This window comes from Salmo salar, chromosome ssa01 (genome assembly GCF_905237065.1).
Source record: "Salmo salar chromosome ssa01, Ssal_v3.1, whole genome shotgun sequence".
NCBI classification, from domain to species: Eukaryota; Metazoa; Chordata; class Actinopteri; order Salmoniformes; family Salmonidae; genus Salmo; species Salmo salar.
In genome coordinates, this window is record NC_059442.1 from 44375419 (window position 1) to 44396654 (window position 21236).

Sequence of the window (21236 nt, forward strand, 5' to 3'; positions counted from 1 at the left end):
TTTTCAAGACGATTATAGTGCTTCACAAAGCTTTTATTTACATGCACCATTTCTTAGACCTACATTACATCATCCAAAGTGGAAATACATAAGGAAATGCCAACAAACATCAAGTAGAGTGACGAAATTTAGGACCAGCAAGGTTAATAAGATCATAGGTAGGCAGTGAGTAATCTACAGTACGAGAAATAATACTGCAATATTACTTTAATGATGATACTAAACAAAAATTATTTCAGCATAAAACCAGCCAGTCAAATGGTTAATATCTAATCATCGTGAAACCAATCCAAGTACTGTATTCAAAATATGTTGTATGAGGAGTCTAAATCCATCTACATTTATTACATAGAACTTCTATGTTGGTAGCGTTAAGAGTTACATAGATGTCAAGAAAATAAGGAGTCATTAAAACTCCTAACATTTTCAACACAATAGCATAGGACACCCGTAAAGCTTGTACAATGTATGTTGACTCGAAATTTTGGTAATAATCTCTTCACTTAATCCTATTCCATGTGAGAAATCGGCTCAAAATATTTACATTATATTATTTTTGGGGCAATAATTTAAACAGAATGTTAAGAGTTTATTGCTTCCGATTCTGTATGGAATCTTTTCAATAATCTGATATTTCAGGCTTTGCCTAAATGTCAATATTTAGCATGAGTAAATGATTATCCAATGTAAAAAAATATATATTTTTGTAAGCTGTAATTCTTTCGGTGTTCAAAATAAGTAAAAATACAAAGTAGATCCATTCTCAGTGGATGAGATTGTAAACTTAACCCTTATGTTGACCCTTTTTTGTTCTTACAAAGTATATTGGAAAACCATGAGTTAAATCCATTGTTAAATTATTGTGACAGTTTTGCCTTTAGAATTGTACTTTATCCCTTATTTCTACTAAAGCGCGTGCTGCACAAAGTACATTTTCAATGTTTTCTTTTATTGGATTTCTTGAATGTGGAAAAGATTTGGCAATATTCAAGAAGATATTGTACTGTTATTGTTCCCTATTTAAAAGCCATCTAAATGGTATGCTACCATGCAACTGCCAGTCCTTTTTACAACGCTTTTCCTTAAAGGTTCTGCATGGTCAATCCAACATCTGCAATGGCCGTACAGCATTTACAGCGATGTGGCCTCCGCAGAAGTCAGAGCTTTCAAACTTCTTGCGCTTCGCAGAGCTGTTGGAAGTTGTCAAGAAAGTTAATGTATTTATAAAGCACCTTCCGCCCCCACGTACCATCAACCAATCATGTCAATGCAGAGCTATACGGAGCCCTCCGTACTATTACAAAATTTGGGAGGCGCACAGCAATGCGGTGCGGAGCTCGATTTGGCCTCTGCAAGCCTCCAGAGGCTCTGCAATTGCATCAAAACCTCCGTACGGAGCATCTGGGTCGCATTTCCAGAGCAATCATGAATTGCTATAAGGACTAACAATCAAGCAACACCTGGGCCTATATTCATAAAGCTTCTTAGAGTCGGAGTGCTGATCTAAAAGGTTAAACTGATCCTGTATCAGTACTCATACTCAGAAATGCTTTATTGAATACAGGCCATGTTATAGTGCAGAGTCTGACATTGCAACTTTACAAGCAGAGAATTCTCTCAGGAGTATTGAATATCAAAATCACTGAAGAAAATTTACCAAACATCACATACATACAGTACAATTAACACCATGTGGATAACCTTGCATTTGATGACGTTAAACATTTATAAACTAAATGTTTTATGATACAGGTGCATGGAATGGTTCTTTGATGCAAGGCGTTTCAAAAATACACAATTGCTTTTTTTCCTTAGTCCTCTTTTCTGCTGAGAACATACCGGTAAAAGCATAAAAAGCTGAATCAATTATATACAAAATAATGGTAACATTCTCTGGAGCTTGTTAGATGTAAACAGGCAGTCAACCACACTGGACTGATGGCTGGTTTGGCAAAAATATTGTGTTGGTTAAGGTATGGTTAACAAATATGACAATGGAAGCAGGGTAAAAATTAAAAAAAAAAAAACATTCAATTTTTATATCAGTGTTTACAAATCACCACATAAGGATAAATCCCTGAGACTTAAAATAAGTGTCTATTTCACATTTTAACTTCACATTTACTAAAATCCCACTGATAATACGGATGGTTACTGTCTCAACTCCCAACACAGAGACTAAACAGAGCCTCAGTCCCGGGCCTGTATTCACAAATCCTCAATGCAGTCAGCGTCCATCAGCTCATTACGTATGATAGTGTCCATGTCACAGTCCAGGCTGCTGTTGAACACGTCCAAATCCAGATCGTCAGGGACGGGAAAGCGGTCCGGAGCGATCAACTGAAATGGGTTTTCAGAGGTGCTGTTGTTGGTACCAGAGCCACCAAGCTGCATAGAAGAGTTTCTACTGGGAGACGGTAGGTGCTGGAGAAGCTGCTTGGCCTGCTGGTCCAAGTCATTGCTTGAGCACAACACTTCATTGTTAGGTGTAGACAAGCCAGCCTGAGCCCGCCAACCAGGCATTAAGGAAGTCTGGGAATTCAGACCCGCAGCACCGTCCCAGTTTGATGACATCATAGGGTCCTTGCGGAACAGCATGGCATTCCGCCGGGAATTCTGGGACAAAGTGACAGAGGCGCTGGCTTGTGACATCAGTGGGTCAGAGTGCGTGAGCATGATGTCGCTGACATGGCTGCCATGTGTCTCCAGGCTCAGCAGGTCCTGCAGGGTGTGGTGGTGGTTGAAACGAGAGGACAGGCAGGAGAAGGAAGCTTGGTGGTTCTCCTGGATGGTCTGCATGGGGGACTGGCGTAGGGAGGTCACCGAGGAGGACGGGGGGCTGAGCTGGAAGATGGAGATGGGAGGCCCGTAGCTGCTGGAGGATGGGATGCCCAGACTACTACTACCTCCTGAACAGCTGAAGGTTAACACTGAGCTCCCCATCTGATTGGGTCCTCCACTCTCCACCTCCTGCCCCAGGGGCTGCTGGGACGCCGTCAAGCTGATGTTGTCCAGAAGGTCGCCCATCAGGTCGTCAGGGAGCCCGTCGTTGAGGTTCATAGTGAGGGCCAGGTCGGCCAGACCTAGGGGGCCGGTGGAGGGGGACAAACTGCTGGGACTGGAGTAGAGCATGGGAGAGAGGGGAGAGATGGAGTCGTCATCCAGCACCTCGTCCAGCTCTGGGTTGGCCAGGATGGGGGAAAGACGCCCGCTGATTGTGCTGGCATTGGAGTTGGTGCGAGACCTGAAGTCCGTCCAGGCATCCAGTTCGTCACTGCTGCGAGACGTGGGACTTCCTGTCCACTTGGACAAGCTAGAGGATAAGGATAAACTCTCGGAGCTGCCATCTTGGACGGCCTGTAGGCCTAGAGATGCTTTCTTCTTGGCGGCACGGCCTCGAGCACCTTTGATTAGCTTGTTGCTGTTGTCCATGGATACGGCCCGTCGTCGTGGAGCTTTGCCGCCTTTCCCGCCCTCAGGGTTGACCATCCACCAGGAACTCTTCCCCGTTCCTTCATTCTGCACCCGCATGAAACGACTGTGGAGAGACAGGTTGTGTCGGATGGAGTTCTGGAGATAGAGGAAAGGGTTAGTTGTGTGACACTTTAACAGGAGGTTAATACAATATTGAATTTTGCAGTATTGATTTCATTCCTGATGCAAATTTGTGGATTGTCTTTGATGTTAAAGATTCTTGGTGGTAAAATTGCTCCAAAAAGCAGTTTTTATAAGTAGACTTGTGAAAAATGTGTTAACCTTTGTAAAAAAAGAAGAAAAAAAAGGCCTGTGCTCAATCATACATACACACTGGACATAAAGCTGAGAGGCAAAGTAAAGGGAGAAAACAATAATATATATACACACACACACACACACACACACACACACACACACTGGTTATTACACTGCAGTTATGCAATGTGTGGGTCTTATTCTGGGAGATACAGTATTCCAATGCAGCTGTGACCTATTTTCTGTCTGCTGCTGTAAAAGGTCTAACAGATTTCCCTGGAGATATTCTCAACCATGTAGCTTCTAAATTAAAGGGCTGGAGTCTGTCTGTGCATTCAGGTTACACTAACAGGGAGTCCTGCCACAGAGCGAAGCAAAGGAGAGCAGGGGAGAGGAGGAACTGCAGTAAGTCATCTCTGGGTCTGCAGCACCAGGGCTTGGAGAGGGGTAGGTTGAGAGATGTATGGATAAGTGTGAGTGGTCAAGGGTAGTCCTAAACGCCTCTACCATTTTGCCTAGCAAAATCTGATATGCACACGTCTGCCTACTATGCAAAGCTGGACATTTCTGTGATGTGAGACAAATCACTGACCAAACCGGCCTATTCTTTCCTATGGGTCAGTGGGCTGTTCTGTCTATATTTGAATATGGGTCAATGGTTTGGTCTGTTGACATCAAACTTCCCGAAAACCCCTCGGTCACTGACTCGCTCCAAGCCAATTACAGGATTAAACTAAGCAGTGACACACTTTTATCATCCAGTCAGGAGTGAAACATGCTTCTCTTTTCCTGAACTGTTAATGCACGACTCATCAGCCATTCTTTTACTTATTGACTAGCCTGGCAAGGTTGATAAGACTTTGCAACATGCCAACCACTGTGGGTATGACCATGGTTAGCTGTAAGGCTGGGAATTGGCAGGGACCTCATGATATGATACCTACACTACCGGTCAAAAGTTTTAGAACACCTACTCATTCAAGGGTTTTTCTTTATTTTGACTATTTTCTACATTTTATAGTGAAGACATCAAAACTATGAAATAACACACATGGAGTCATGTAGTAACCAAAAAAAGTGTTAAATATAAAATATATTTTGATTTGTTTAAGATTCTTCAAATAGCCATCCTTTGCCCTGATGACAGCTTTGCACACTCTTGGCATTCTCTCAACCATCTTCATGAGGTAGTCCCCTGGAATGCATTTAAATTAGCAGGTGTGCCTCGTTAAAAGTTCATTTGTGGAGTTTCTTTCCATCTTAATGCGTTTGAGCCAATCTCTTCTCCTTATTGGTGTCCTTTAGTAGTGGTTTCTTTGCAGCCATACGACCATGAAGGCCTGATTCACAGTCTCCTCTGAACAGTTGATGTTGAGAAGTGTCTGTTACTTGAACTCTGAAGCATTTATTTGGGCTGCAATTTCTGAGGCTGGTAATTCTAATTAACTTATCCTCTGCAGCAGAGGTAACTCTGGGTCTTCCATTCATGTGGCGGTCTTCATGATGGTTTTTGAGACTGCACTTGAAACTTTCAAAGTTCTTGAAATGTTCCGTATTGACTGACCTTCATGTCTTAAAGTAATGGACTGTTGTTTCTCTTTGCTTATTTGAGCTGTTCTAGCCATAATATGAACTTGGTCTTTTACCAAATAGGGCTATCTTCTGTATACCCCCTTAACTTGTCACAACACAACTGATTGGCTCAAACGCATTGAGGAAAGAAATTCCACAAAATAACTTTTAACAAGGCACACCTGCTAATTTAAATGCATTCCAGGTGACTACCTCATGAAGCTGGTTGAGAATGCCAAGAGCGTGCAAAGCTGTCATCAAGGCAAAGGGTGGATATTTGAAGAATCTGAAATATAAAATATTTTCTTATTTGTTTAACACTTTTTTGGTTACTACATGATTCCATATGTGTTATTTCATAGTTTTGATGTCTTCACTGTTATTCTACAATGTACAAAATAGAAACACTAAAGAAAAACCCTTGAATGAGTAGGTGTTCTAAAACATTTCACCGGTAGTGTAGGTGCTGACACGATATGTATTGCGATTCTATATGTACTGCGATTCAATACTGCCATTTTATATACAATTGAAGTCGGAAGTTTACATACACTTAGGTTGGAGTCATTAAAACTCATTTTTCAACCACTCCATACATTTCTTGTTAACAAACTATAGCTTTGTGCATGATACTTAATTTTCCCAACAATTGTTTACAGACAGATTATTTCACTTATAATTCACTGTATCCCAATTCCAGTGGGTCAGAAGTTTACATACACTAAGTTGACTGTGCCTTTAAACAGCTTGGAAAATTCCAGAAAATGAAGTTATGGCTTTAGAAGATTCTGATAGGCTAATTGACATCATTTGAGTCAATTGGAGGTGTACCTGTGGATGTATTTCGAGGCCTACCTTCAAACTCAGTGCCTCTTTGCTTGACATCATGGGGAAATCAAAAGAAAATCAGCCAAGACCTCAGAAAAGAAATTGTAGACCTACACAAGTCTGGTTCATCCTTGGGAGCAATTTTCAAACGCCTGAAGGTACCACGTTCATCTGTACAAACAATAGTACGCAAGTATAAACACCATAGGACCACGCAGCTGTCATACCGCTCAGGAAGGAGACGCGTTCTGTCTCCTAGAGATGAACGTACATTGGTGCGAAAAGTGCAAATCAATCCCAGAACAATAGCAAAGGACCTTGTGAAGATGCTGGAGGAAACAGGTACAAAAGTATCTATATCCACAGTAAAACGAGTCCTATAATCGACATGACCTGAAAGGCCGCTCAGCAAGAAAGAAGCCACTGCTCCAAAACCCCCATTAAAAAAAAAACAGACTACAGTTTGCAACTGTACATGGGGACAAAGATCGAACTTTTTGGAGAAATATTCTCTGGTCTGATGAAACAAAAATAGAACTGTTTGGCCATAATGACCATTGTTATGTTTGGAGGAAAAAGGGGGAGGCTTGCAAGTCGAAGAACATCATCCCAACCGTGAAGCACGGCGGTGGCAGCATCATGTTGTGGGGGTGCTTTGCTGCAGGAGGGAGTGGTGCACTTCACAAAATAGATGGCATCATGAGGATGGAAAATGATGTGGATATATTGAAGCAACATCAGTCATGAAGCTAAAGCTTGGTCGCAAATGGGTCTTCCAAATGGACAATGACCCCAAGCATACTTCCAAAGTTGTGGCAAAATGGCTTAAGGACAACAAAGTCAAGGTATTGGAGTGGCCATCACAAAGCCCTGACCTCAATCCCATAGACAATTTGTGGGCAGAACTGGAGAAGCGTGTGCGAGCAAGGAGGCCTACAAACTTGACTCAGTTACACCATCTCTGTCAGGAGGAATGGGCCAAAACTCACCCAACTTATTGTGGGAAGCTTGTGGAAGGCTACCCGAAACATTTGACCCAAGTTAAACAATTTAAAAGCAATGCTACCAAATACTAATTGAGTGTATGTAAACTTCTGACTCACTGGGAATGTGATGAAAGAAATAAAAGCCAAAATAAAATCCCTACTATTTATAGTGACATTTCAAATTCTTAAAATAAAAGTGGTGATCCTAACTGACCTAAAACAGGGAATTTTTACTAGGATTAAATGTCAGGAATTGTGAAAAACAGAGTTTAAATGTATTCGGCTATGGTGTATGTAAACTTCCGACTTCAACTGTACAATACTGCCAAACATATTGCTCACCATGTCTGCTGCAGAGGGACAATAGAGAGCCATGAGAAAACGAGTTGTGATCAGACATAGAAATAAATAAAAAAGTGCTGGAAACATGCTGGCTCACCATTTTAAAAAGGAGATAGAGAACGAGAAATTCCGAGAAATTCCAGAGTTTTGGCACAGGAACAGCTGACTAGCGCTAGCTAGAGTTAACTACTTATTATTATCATCCTCAATTATTTTTGATACTTGAGTCAAGATATCGCAATACTCTGCTGTATCGATTTAGCTGATTAGGTTACACAAACCTACCTCATTCAGATCTAAATCTATACATTGTTGTATTATTTGTATTTTCCCATGTATAATTGCAAGTAGAATGTGATCTCTATATTTTTATAAAAATATCTATATTTTTTACCTTTATTTAACTAGGCAATTTACAATGACAGCCTACCCTGGCCCAAACCCGGACGACATTGGGCTAATTGTGCGTCGCCCTATGGGACTCCCAATCACGGCCAGTTGTGATAGAGCCTGGAATCGAACCAGGGTCTGTAGTGACGCCCCTAGCACTGAGATGCAGTGGGAGCCCAATATGCAGTGCTTTCTGTAAAAAGACAGAACTAAAAGCACCCACTGTAGCGCTCCCTTCCCCCACTCTGTCATACAACAGCAGCAGCCGGTAGCAGCCTTTGACCAAAGCCTCCTTGTGAACAGACCGACAAACCAACAGACAGACAAACCGACACAGACACCAGAATTCTGCCAGTCTACACAAAGCAACGCCAGATCCAGAGTAAACCAGCAGCATGCCTCTTCCCCCACTATTTCTCGCCCCGCTCACATCATCCCTGTCTCTCCCTCAGACACCCTCTATTTCTCCCTCGCTATCAATCTCTCTCGGTCCCATCTCTCACTCCCTCGTACTGCTAGACATTGATCTACATAGTTTCCAGTCAGCTGATTCTGATTCTTGTGCTCAGGCCACCAGCCCCCAAAAAAATTAATAAAAAAAAATGGAGGTATGGAGCCCAGCAGCCAATGGCAAGACACCCATTGATTAAAAACGAACCATAGTAAGTAGACCCATAACACTGTACCAGGACAATAGCTACAGCAAAGGGTGCATTGTCTAGCAACCTGACATAATGCATCAATTCCGTAAAAAAATAAGGACTTACAAACAAAATGTTTCAGGACAAATGTGCACTAAATAGGTAAGTTATGTATGGAACAAGTTGGGTTGACCTCAAGGCTAAATACAAGATATTAAAGCTATATTCAAGGCTGAACAGAAGCACTAATGTATGACATAAAACATAGCGTTATTATCAAAGTGGGAGCTGAATTACCTACTGTATAGATTGACAACGTCAACGATTAGCCCCAAACCACTCTTCATAAAAGGACATAATGCACCGACCTTGCCCCAGCTCAGCCGATCCAGATAGACAGCCTAAATCTTAAATTCCTTAATGCCACACTGTCTAATAGCTGAGATAAACTGCTGACCATAGTGCTATAGGCTAAATCCATTCCTAATATGCAGACTAAACCTCTTCCTATGTGTACAGAGTATCAGTACACTACTGTACCAGATATATAGTGTCAATAGAAGAATAGCACTAACCTATAGAAACTAAGACCTAAATGGTGATCTCTAAAGCTGTCAGCATGCTTCAGTTCGGCTGGAGGCAAGCCGAATCGTCATTTGAAAAACAAAACAAAAAAACGGCAATAGTACTTGTTTGTCCATTTTGAGACGCCGTAGCCAGTATACACTTCCTCAAAATAATTAGAATGAATCCAACTCAATAAATCTGTCATTTTGACATTTTTGCCAAGATCTTAGCCACACAATTTTACATAAGATGTTTGGTGCAGTATTTCTCAATTTAAAAAAATCTCTCGTTGAATCACAAAGACTTCATTGAAGAATCCCTACTGTTGACCAATCACCGACGAAGGGTCGTAGAATTGGGCAAACGACTTCGGCTCGCCTCAAGAAAAAAATGCTGTGTGCCTGAACAGTCGAAAAAAGAAAAAAAAAACTTACCGAAGTCCAAAACTAACTAAAATGTCACAAAATGACATCATAACACATACAAACTCTTCCGAACTGTTTCGGCTGGGAAGAACGCGGACGCCATAACAGTGTTAGCCACCCACAAGTAATCATGAGTGGCTGGTTGCGTGACTATTTCCATGACTAGTTAGGTTCCCATCCAATTGGCGACAGACTTTCATGTGAATATTCAAAAATCTGCATAAAGAAAATATGCGTATTTTCCCCACCAGTGGTGGGTTTCCACCAAATTGACTTGTGGATTAAAAAAAAAATCAGTGCATGACGACATAGTACATTGTGTGCACTTTCTCGCTTAAGTTTTCAGGTACCAAATAAAAATGTAAAGATCAATGTGTTTCCATCACATTTTAAACTCTACCGACAGTTGTCAAAAACTGTTGCGTTAAATAGAAAATGTGCCTTCTCTGGTATTGGCACACCTGCGCCCTAACAGCTCACAGATTCAGCGCGGGTAGGATGTGCGGGTAGGCTAATGATTCAACCATATACGCACCAGCAATCACAGCTAATGAAGTCACTGAAACCCTTAACAAAGAGTTGCAGTCTGTTTTGGAATGGGTGGCCAGTAATAAACTGGTCCTGAACATCTCTAAAACTAAGAGCCATGTATTTGGTACAAATCATTCCTTAAGTTCTAGACCTCAGCTGAATCTGGTAATGCATCGTGTGGCTGTCGAACAAGTTGAGGAGACTAAATTACATGGCGTTACCTTAGATTGTAAAAACTGTCATGGTCAAAACATATAGATTCAATGGTTGTAAAGATGGGGAGAGGTCTGGCCATAATAAAGAGATGCTCTGCTTTTTTGACAGTACACTCCAAAAATCAAGTGCAGGCTCTAGTTTTGTCTAATCTTGATTATTGTCCAGTCGTGTGGTTCAGTGCTGCAAGGAAAGATCTAGTTAAGCTGCAGCTGGCCCAGAACAGAGCGGCACGTTTTGCTCTTCATTGTAATCAGAGGGCTGATATAAATACTATGCATGCCAGTCTCTCTTGGCTAAGAGTTGAGACTGACTGCATCAGTTCTTTTTTTAAGAAACATTCATGTGATGAAAATCCCAAATTGTTTGCATAGTCAACTTACACACAGCTTGGACAAACACACACACTTATCCCACCAGACATCCCACCAGGGGTCTTTTCACAATCCACAAATCCTGAACAAATTCAAGTAAGCGTAGTATTATATAGAGCCCTTATTGCATGGAACTTCCTTCCATCTCATATTGCTCACATAAACAGCAAACCTGGTTAAAAAAAATAAATAGATAAAGCAACATCTCACGGCACAACGCCTTTCCCCTACTTGACCTAGATAGTGTGTGTGCATGCATTGATATCTAGGCTTCATGTGCCTTTTGAAAAAATGTATGTAGTTCTGTCCTTGTCTATTGATGTTTCGTATCATGTCATTCTGTATTATGTATCCTGTTTTGTGTGGACCCCAGGAAGAGTAGCTGCTGCTTTTGCAACAGCTAATGGGGATCCTAATAAAATACAAAATATCTACATGGGGATATTATGGATAGCAATATTTTTGGCAAACAACGATCATCAGGGACGGTTCCGAATACCATACTTAAAACGGCATACTATTTACTCATCGGCGCATACTATTTAGCATGTACCGTTTAGTAAAAAGTATGCAGTATGCCACAACGCAGTAGCGGCTCCTGATTGGCTTAGGTGGGGAGGGGCCGAGTGTGGTTGAATTTTTCCATTAACCAGCCTAAACTCCGAATAGAATCGGTTAGTTATAGGCCTACTCAGTCTGCCTATAACATTTGACCTACACCGTAGTAGACCATATAGCCCATCTATCCCATTTAAAAAGGGATGAAGTCAAACAGATCATTTAGTTCCATTTCGACATATTTAGTGAAACCAAAGTGCTGTAACATATAAATGAAATCAAATAGCCTAGTACACACACCAAAACTTTTCTAAATGTTCAAATCAAAAGGCTAGTTCACAGAAATTCAGAACCGCAACATAAAAAAGAAGACGCACAAATTATTGGGAACGAGATGAAAATGACTGCTAAGGCTTGATCCATAAACGAAATAGGTAGACTAGCCAACAAAACTAAAACAATCCACATGTTCAACTCAAAAGGCCTGATTAACATGACACTAATAAAGCAGCCATTTCCCGAGTCCCCGGTGCCGACAAATTCAGAAATCAAAAGATGGTTTAGTATTTAGTTTTAAGGCTCTGACGAAGGCCAAGGGAACAAATAACACATTAGTGAGAAACTAGTAATCCACTTTGGAATTTGTATTTTATTTTTTTTAAGAATGTTTCCAAAGATGCAATACTTGTGATCATTTTAAGGAGAACAAAAACTACTTAGCCTACATTTGAAAACCACCAAAGAAGCTTTGGGCATATTCCCAATTAAGTAGCCTATTTTTGTTGTTTGCTACTTGAAGAAAACTTGCAGCCCACCTCTTCCAATGCTCCGTGGAAAAGTGTGCATCGAATTCTACTAGATGACGACCCAAAATGAGTATAACATCCTGGGATTTAAACCATACTTGATTTTCGAAATGTCAGATGCTATTAAAAAATTATATATTTGCATACTGAGAATGCGTCATTGCGTTGTTTCCCACTATTAGATGATTTTGGTAGCGCATCCCCATATCTAAATGACCAGCTGTTGTTAAAGCCGAAACTAGTATGACGTCCGGGCATTAAAAGTATACTTGATTCTCAACATGTCATATACTATTAAGCTTTATTTTTTTCAAATACTCAAACAGCCTACTATTGAGGACGCAAGTATGGGTATTCGGACATGGCCCACGTCACCAGAATATGACCCTCGTTATTGATTTATTGTTATAACTATGCTCATTATCATAGTAATGATCCTAGTGGCGTTGCAGTCTAAGGCACTGCATCTCAGTGCTAGAGGCATCACTACAGACCCTGGTTCGATTCCAGGCTGTATCATTACCGGTCGTGACTGGGAGTCCCATAGGGCGCCGCACAATTGGCCCAGCGTCTTCCGGGTTAGGGTTTGGCCCGTCATTGTAAATAAGAATTTGACTGACTTGCCTAGTTAAATAAATGTTAAATAAAAATAAAACACAAAAATTTTAATTGTTCCATTTCTGTAGACCCACAAACCTCTATCCAAAAGTTGCACAGGATTACAAACCTAGACTATTTCTATTTCCAGATCTCTTTTTTCCATTTAAATCCAGCAAAGCTGAAGCTTTCATTAGACTCGATTCCATGACGGATGGATTGGTTTTCCAGGCCAAACTAATCCCCAGAATCAAACGGAGGCAAGAGACAACAGACCAGAGAGAGCCCTTTGCGGACCAAAATTATAAACTTAAAGGGATATTTCAGGATTTTGGCAATGAAGACCTTGATCTACCTCCCAAGACTCAGATGAACTAATGGATACCATTTTTATGTTTCTGCATCCAGTATGAAGGAAGTTAGCGGTAGTTTTGCGAGCCAATGCTAACTAGCTTAGCGCAGAGACTGGAAGTCTTCGGGTAGAGCTAGCATGCCACCAGTCTTTGTGCTAAGCGAGCGCTAGTTAGCATTGGCTCGCGAAACTACCTCTAACTTCCTTCACGTTTGCTTCATAGCCAAAATCCTGAACTATCCCTTTAACCACCAGGTTAGAAGGGCACTAGAAGAGAGGCCTCTGATGAGAGGGACTATCTGAACTAATGAATACTCCCCAGGAAAAACAATACTAATAAAATGGGAAAAGGTGGATGAAGAAGTATCTCCACTCGGGAGAAATTAAAGGAAAATAACTACCTTCATTGGCTGTTGAGGCCAGGTAGTGGGGTCTTTTGTTTTCGTCCTCAGCTGTATGCATCCATTTTAAATAATCAATGGCTATCATTCACCATCTACCATCACAAATGAATAGCCCATCATTGGTTGCATCCCAAATGGCAGCCTATTCCGTACATACTGTAGTGCATTGCATTTGACCAGACCCTACGGGACCCTAGTAAAAACGAATGCACTATAAAAGGAAACAGGATGCCATTTGGGAAACAAATGTTTTTAACTGCACCTTTGTTCTGATCGTGTTACTGAAAACTGCTCTAATAAATAAACTCAGATCAAAAGGACACCAACCTAAACTTCCACTAACATAACAATTGGTCACCCTAAATGTGTTTTAATTTAATTAAATGTTTAATTTTCAACTGCTGACAAATATTCCTTTACAAGAAAAGTGTTTGTTGTAATTTGTTGCATTGAGCCCGAGATCCCCTGCAGGCCAAAGGGCCTCTTCTACATGCAAATACTCTGATAAGACGGTGGCAGTCAGAGGAACTCTCCACTCAGTGTTACAGTACGAGTAGCGTAAAGTGAAACTGAACAATTCTGTTTGGACCCAGGCTGACAGTATATAGCCTAAGTCTCCTAAACCAGAGCCATAGTGTAGGCCTATATGGTTCTGTCCTAAACTCGAGACAGCATCTGATTGTCCAGCTTTCTCTGAATGGTCTTCATCAAGAGGGCTGAATGACAATGTAGGTATGCATCTACTTCTATTATAGCACTGTCATAGGCCTGGTGACAAGAGTGGTGTTGGCTGCACTCAGGAGGAGCCTCATGCAACAGTGATATCTGCATGGGGCGTCCCTCGTTTCTATCAGGCAGCCACACACTTTCCAATCCCAGCTGGCTATCATTTTTTTGTATGCATTGTAATTCCAGAAAATGTCCATAGTATATCTGACGCTGATAGTCGAATGATAATGATTTACAGTATTACTTACCCGCAATTGTTCGCTCAATTTCAGTTTATGTGAGAAACCCTACACTTTGCAGTGCTTGTTATCATTGTACCATCTAAATCACCGTGAAATATCTTTTCAATAACAAAAAAAATATCATTTTTATAGTTGTTTGAAGCCGGTGGACAAAAATGTGTTGGTTTCAGTTTTAGTCCACCAGTTTCAAACTGTAAAAACGATATTTGTTACTGAAAACATATTTCACAGCGATTTAGATGGTACAATGATAACAAGTAGAGGTCGACCGATTATGATTTTTCACCGCCGATACCGATTATTGGAGGACCCAAAAAGCCGATACCGATTAATTGGCCGATTTATATATACAAAACATGTAATAATGACAATTACAACAATACTGAATGAACACTTAATTTAACTTAATATAATACATCAATAAAATCAATTTAGCCTCAAATAAATAATGAAACATGTTCAATTTGGTTTAAATAATGCAAAAACAAAGTGTTGGAGAAGAAAGTAAAAGTGCAATATGTGCCATGTAAAAATGCTAACGTTTAAGTTCCTTACTCAGAACATGAGAACATATGAAAGCTGGTGGTTCCTTTTAACATGAGTCTTCAATATTCCCAGGTAAGATGTTTTAGGTTGTAGTTATTATAGGAATTATAGGACTATTTCTCTCTGTACGATTTGTATTTCATATACCTTTGACTATTGGATGTTCTTATAGGCACTTTAGTATTGCCAGTGTAACAGTATAGCTTCCGTCCCTCTCCTCACTCCTACCTGGGCTCAAACCAGGAACACATTGACAACAGCCACCCTCGAAGCAGCGTTACCCATATAGAGGAAGGGAAACAACTACTCCAAGTCTCAGAGCGAGTGACGTTTGAAACGCTATTAGCGCGCACCCGGCTAACTAGCTAGCCATTTCACATCGGTTACACCAGCCTAATCTTGGGAGTTGACAGGCTTGAAGTCATAAACAGCGCAATGCATTGCGAAGGGCTATTTGAATGAATGCTTACGAGCCTGCTGCTGCCTACCATTGCTCAGTCAGACTGCTCTATCAAATCATAAACTTAATTATAACATAATAACACACAGAAATACGAGCCTTAGGTAATTAATATGGCCGAATCCGGAAACTATCATCTCGAAAACAAAACGTTATTCCTGTTACATTGCACAACCTTCAATGTTATGTCATAATTACGTACAATTCTGGCAAATTAGTTCGCAACGAGCCAGGCGGCCCAAACTGTTGCATATACCCTGACTGCGTGCAATGAACGCAAAATGACACAATTTCACCTGGTTAATATTGCCTGCTAACCTGGATTTCTTTTAGCTAAATATGCAGGTTTAAAAATATATACCTCTGTGTATTGATTTTAAGAAAGGCATTGATGTTTATGGTTAGGTACAGTCGTGCAACGATTGTGCTTTTTTCGCAAACGCGCTTTTGTTAAATCATCCCCCGTTTGGCGAAGTCGGCTGTCTTTGTTAGGAAGAAATAGTCTTCACAGTTTGCAATGAGCCAGGTGGCCCAAACTGCTGCATATACCCTGACTCTGTTTGCAAGAGAAGTGAAACATTTTCCCTTGTTAAAAAAAATACATGTTAGCAGGCAATATTAACTAAATATGCAGGTTTAAAAATATATACTTGTGTATTGATTTTAAGAAAGGCATTGATGTTTATGGTTGGAGCAACGTGTACCTAAGCGATTATATGCAACGCAGGACAAGCTAGATAAACTAGTAATATCATCAACCATGTGTAGTTAACTAGTGATTATGATTGATTGATTGTTTTCTATAAGATAAGTTTAATGCTAGCTAGCAACTTAACTTGGCTTCTTACTGCATTCGCGTAACAGGCAGGATCCTCGTGGAGTGCAATGTAAAGCAGGTGGTTAGAGCATTGGACTAGTTAACTGTAAGGTTGCAAGATTGAATCCCTGAGCTAAAAATCTGTCGTTCTGCCCTTGAACAAGGCAGTTAACCCACCATTCCTAGGCCGTCATTGAAAATAAGAATGTGTTCTTAACTGACTTGCCTAGTTAAAAAGGTCAACAAAAAATAAAAATACAAATAAATAAATATTAAAAAAAAAATAATAATCTAATAAATAAATTTGCCCAAATCGGCGTCCAAAAATACCAATTTCCGATTGTTATGAAAGCTTGAAATCGGACCTAATTAAATCAGCCATTCCGATGAATCGGTCCACCTCTAATAACAAGCACTATTAGTGCTTGTTATCTCAGATAAACTGAAATTGAGCGAACAGTGTAGAATTTTTGCAACAAGGAAATGACAGCGATTTCCACTAGATAACACAGCCACAAAGTCAGAACAGCATTTCTCAGTTTGACAACAGATGCCAATCCAGCGGGAGAACTCAACAGGCGAATATCACAGCCAATCACAACACTGGTGGGTAAGTAACACTATCATTCCACTATTAGCCTCAGATATATTATGGACATTTTCTGAAATTACAATGCAAAAATTATTTCAATTTTTTTAATGTGTAGCACCGAAAAGAACACTCTGAGCTAAGGCCATATAACCTCAGGAATGACAGAAAATTAGCTTTAAAACTGCACATTGTTCGCTCCACCCCATGGCAAAATGTGTAGAATTGCAGCAAACTTGCTTTAAAAAACATTTTCTCTACGTCCCGTGTAGAATTGCAGGAAATATACCCTAAAAATGATAGTTATTTATTTGATCTCCGCTGTCAAGAGGGGGGGGCACTACTCGCAACAAATTTCACGTGGGGCCCCCAAAAGGCTAGGGCCGGCTCTGACTTCATGTGTGGGTATGGATGTGGGTAAGAAGACCCGCGAGCCACTTGCAGCTCCTAATGAGTTGAGCTTTTGTGGCCCCCACCCCTATCCCTGGTCTAGATGGAGGAAGACTTTATACCAAAAATCAAACTGTGGTCCTTGGTATGTGTGTGTTTGAATACCCTGAGTGTGTCCCCTCGCTACAATATGTACAGTATGTAGCCTACCTAAAACACAGATTAACTCCAAGTGAAAGCATTATATATCTTTATCAATTCAGATTCCACCTGCCGATGACAGTGCACACTAAGAACACATGGGCTCACTCACACAGCCTTTGTTACACTGTTATTACTGAAAGCATCATCCCATATCAGTGATGTCACCCTGCTGCTCACCTTCCAGCCTGCAGAGCTGTTGCTGTCTCCTTTGTCCTTGAAGTAAGGGACAGACCTCACCATCCACTCATAGATCTGGGATAATGTCAGCCTCTGGTCCGGGGAGCTCTCTATGGCCTGGGTGATGAGGTCCGCATAGGAGTAGTTCCCCCAGGCATTCCTCCTAGCTGAGGACTTCCTAGGTTGGGAGGCCAGGCCATTGAGAGCTGAGACAGCATGCGTCTGTGTGGACAAGGAGGACCCATCGACGTCATTCCCCTCCTCTTTGGAAGTGGGGTTCTGTACTTCTTCCTTAGTGGTTGTGGTGAAGCATGGGTGTTTAGAAGAGTTCTTTGTGTTCTGATGTATGGCTATGCCACCATTCACATTATTGACCGTATAAGAGCTAGAGCTGCTGGGTGCTGTGACATCATCATCCTCTTCCTCAGGGATGATGTCATCGTTTGATTCAGGCTTCCCTGCATTGGACTCTGGTCGAGGCAGAGGCCAGGTGCAAGACCTTGGTCGTTTCTGGGGCTCGAAGTCTGGATCGATGTCAATATCCTGAGAGAGTGGTTCATTGTGTGATACTTCAGCCATATTCCTCTCCTTGGTTTCTTGCTTGTATTCGGTATATACTGATCAACAAAGTTGCATTCCATTAATAATAGGCGATTATTTGTTTGGTTATCATGCACAATATTAGCTGTCAATTACCAGACTCATTTAAAGCATGCATAATGAGTAAAATGTGTCCACGGTCCACATTCCACACCTCCAGCTGATGATAGAACTCCACGTGCGTCCCGTCGACTGTCTTTTCTCTGATGATCGCAGCAACTTGATCGTGCGATTCAAAAGGCCATTGTTTCATGTGCATTTATTACTGCAGCGTCTGTCTGTAAACAAATTGATTTATTATACATACGACATTATAAGTGATCCAACAGAATTCCATCACCTATCTTGGGAATGGCGTGTAGCGCACCCGCTAGAATAACGTTAGCTAGCTAGTGTATACAATCAACAGCGTTCCGTGTTTGTTTACTATTTCCAATATGCGGGTTACATTAAAAAAAAAAATAGCACGCTAGCGTTAAGAATCCAAACCTTCACATTCCAAATGGAGCTGCCATCTTGACCATTTCCTTTATTAACCGTGTAGCTATGAGGAGCACCGCCGAGAGCTTCCATTCCCTGCCTCCAGTGAGCTACTGGTTACCATCGAGAGATTATTTTCAGCATTTGCAACAAATGAAGAGTTCAGCTACTTACACAATGTTGCATGTCGAATTAATAAAACATTCGCTCTTCCTGTGATTCTGCTCCCTCTCCTCATCCCGAGCAGCGGTGCACACCACAAGCACAACCTCCAAGGCCATCTCCAGCTGGCTACTAGTACTGTAGTCCCAGATGAAAGAAAAGACCTGCCCCCTGGATTGCATTGAAGGAATCGGCGTTAAAGTGACACGCTCACTGTATTGCATCACATTGACAGGTTGGAACATTTCAAGTAAAGGAAACATACCAAGACATTTAATACAATGATGGTGTCATCATAATTCTGCATAATTACAAAAGGAACTTACTTGGTACTTCAAATAATATTTATGATACTATTATGATCATGGAGGGCAAAATTACACATGGTACTACACATTAAAGACACTATATATACAAAAGTAAGTGGACACCACTTCAAATTAGTGGATTCGGTGTATAAAATCGGGCACGCAGCCATGCAATCTCCATAGACAAACATTGACAGTAGAATGGCCTTACTGAAGAGCTCCGTGACTTTCAACGTAGCACATAGGATGCCATATAACAGGGCAGATCTTTTTGGCCTACAGCATGACAATGCCCCCGTGCACAAAGCGAGTTCCATACAGAAATTGTTTGTTCGAGATCGGTATGGAAGAACTTTACAAGCCTGCACAGAAACCTGACCTCAACCCCATCTAACACCTTTAGGATGAATTGGAACGCCAACTGTGAGCCAGGCCTAATCGCCCAACATCAGTGCCCGACCTCACTAACGCTCTTGCGGCTGAATGGAAGCAAGTCCCTTCAGCAATGTTCCAACATCTAGTGGAAAGCCTTCCCAGAAGAGTGGAGGCTGTTAAACCATCAAAGGGGAGGACCAACTCCATATTAATGCCCATGATTTTGGAGTGAGATGTTTGACAAGCAGATGTCCACATACTTTTGGTCGTCAATTGTATGTCATCATGTCAAACTACACAATTGTGCCCAGTAATCTGTGTTTCCTAGCCTGATCCTAGATGTTTGTACTCTTTCCAACTCCAATTATTTGACATGACAATGAATGACAAAGAGGTGGCATGACAGCACAGCATAGGCTGGCACTCAGGTTACAGTAATTTCTGTTTGCTAAATAAAACTTAAAACCATGAAGAAGGCAGGATGTTGCTTTCAACATCAGAGACAAGCAGCCTTACATACATCCATGATATGAACCATACTGTAGTCACTCTATGATCTTCTCAATAAAATACAGTATATCACTTATTAAAATAGACAATCCTTTTCATCATAAGATATCAATAAAATAACAAATGTACCTTGAACCAGTATTACCATTTGCATAAGTGGATTCCATTGAACTTTTTTGCAAACGCCATTCACACAATTTACCCTATCTACCGTATGTGTATAGTATAGAAAGAAATCCACAGACAAAGGTTTAACTTAAAATATTCTGTACAATATGGTCAGTTTGTAAAGTGCAATGGCAAAGTAAAATCATAAAGGCTTGAAGTCATACTTTCTTAGTATAATAAATATATTCCATTGTTTGGAGTCCCTCGTCGTAGTGTATGTGCATGTTTGAGACAGACTACTTTGCAGTCGGACGGCGTAGAATCACTGATCTACAAATCACCACACTTATATGTGATCATGATTAGTGATTCTGCGCCTCGCCATGCTCAAACTGATCCCGTCAAATTAACTGATAGTCTGTACTGGTGAGGTGGTTTTCACTGTCCTTGCAGGTAGTGAAGGGTTTAGAGGGTTGATGAGGGGTACTGTACAGCTACGTGGTGATGGTGCTCCTGTCCCCTTCCAGCCAGTACTCTTCAGTCTGCATCTCAGTGAGGCGAGATACTGTCCTTTGGAAGGCAAAGATCTCCTCTGCTCCACTGAAGATAGACAACTCACTGGCTGCATCCTGACCCAGGAACAACACATGAGGGTGTAAATGCATTCAATAGAAAAACACCATTAGTGAGAGTGTTTGGTATTTTTTGGTGTTTTCTAAGAACAAAGCCGTTTTGGAGAGATGCTGAGAAGTCAACAAACAGAAGGTCATAGTGTACAAAACATTGGGAACATCTGCTCTTTCCATGACCAGGTGAAAGCTATGATCCCTTACTGATGTCACCTGTTAAATCCACTTCAAATCGGTGTAGATCAGGGGTCTCCAACCATTTCTAGAATGATACTTTAAAAAAAAATAAAACATGTCGCAAGATACTTTTATAGCTTTCAAATAAGCACATTATTCTCTTCTCCTGTGTCTTTAGTGTACCAGAGAATGTAGTGCACTATGTACTGTCAATATACCTGGTAAAATAAATGGTTAATATACAACTAAGTGGGCCCTATAAAATCTGTGATTTCCCCCCCCCCAAAAAAAATTGTTTTATATTTTCCCAAATTATGTTCTCAGTTGAATTTTTTTTTGTCTTTCACTTTTAAAATTACAATTGTTCATAGAGAAACAACAAAATAGGATGTTCTGAGTCCATGTCAATGCTTAA

The 21236-nt window shown here is 40.9% G+C and overlaps 1 protein-coding gene across 2 annotated transcripts in view; it reads right to left on the bottom strand.

The window, feature by feature from the left end:
- afg1la (AFG1 like ATPase a) overlaps window positions 1-21236 on the bottom strand; it is a 27561-nt gene continuing 6325 nt past the window's right edge. For both annotated transcript variants that reach the window (XM_014196935.2, XM_014196927.2), the window contains exon 13: window positions 1-3570. In XM_014196935.2, the coding sequence (XP_014052410.1) occupies window positions 2209-3570 (1362 nt within the window). In that variant the 3' untranslated portion in view covers window positions 1-2208. The remainder of the gene's footprint in view (window positions 3571-21236) is intronic.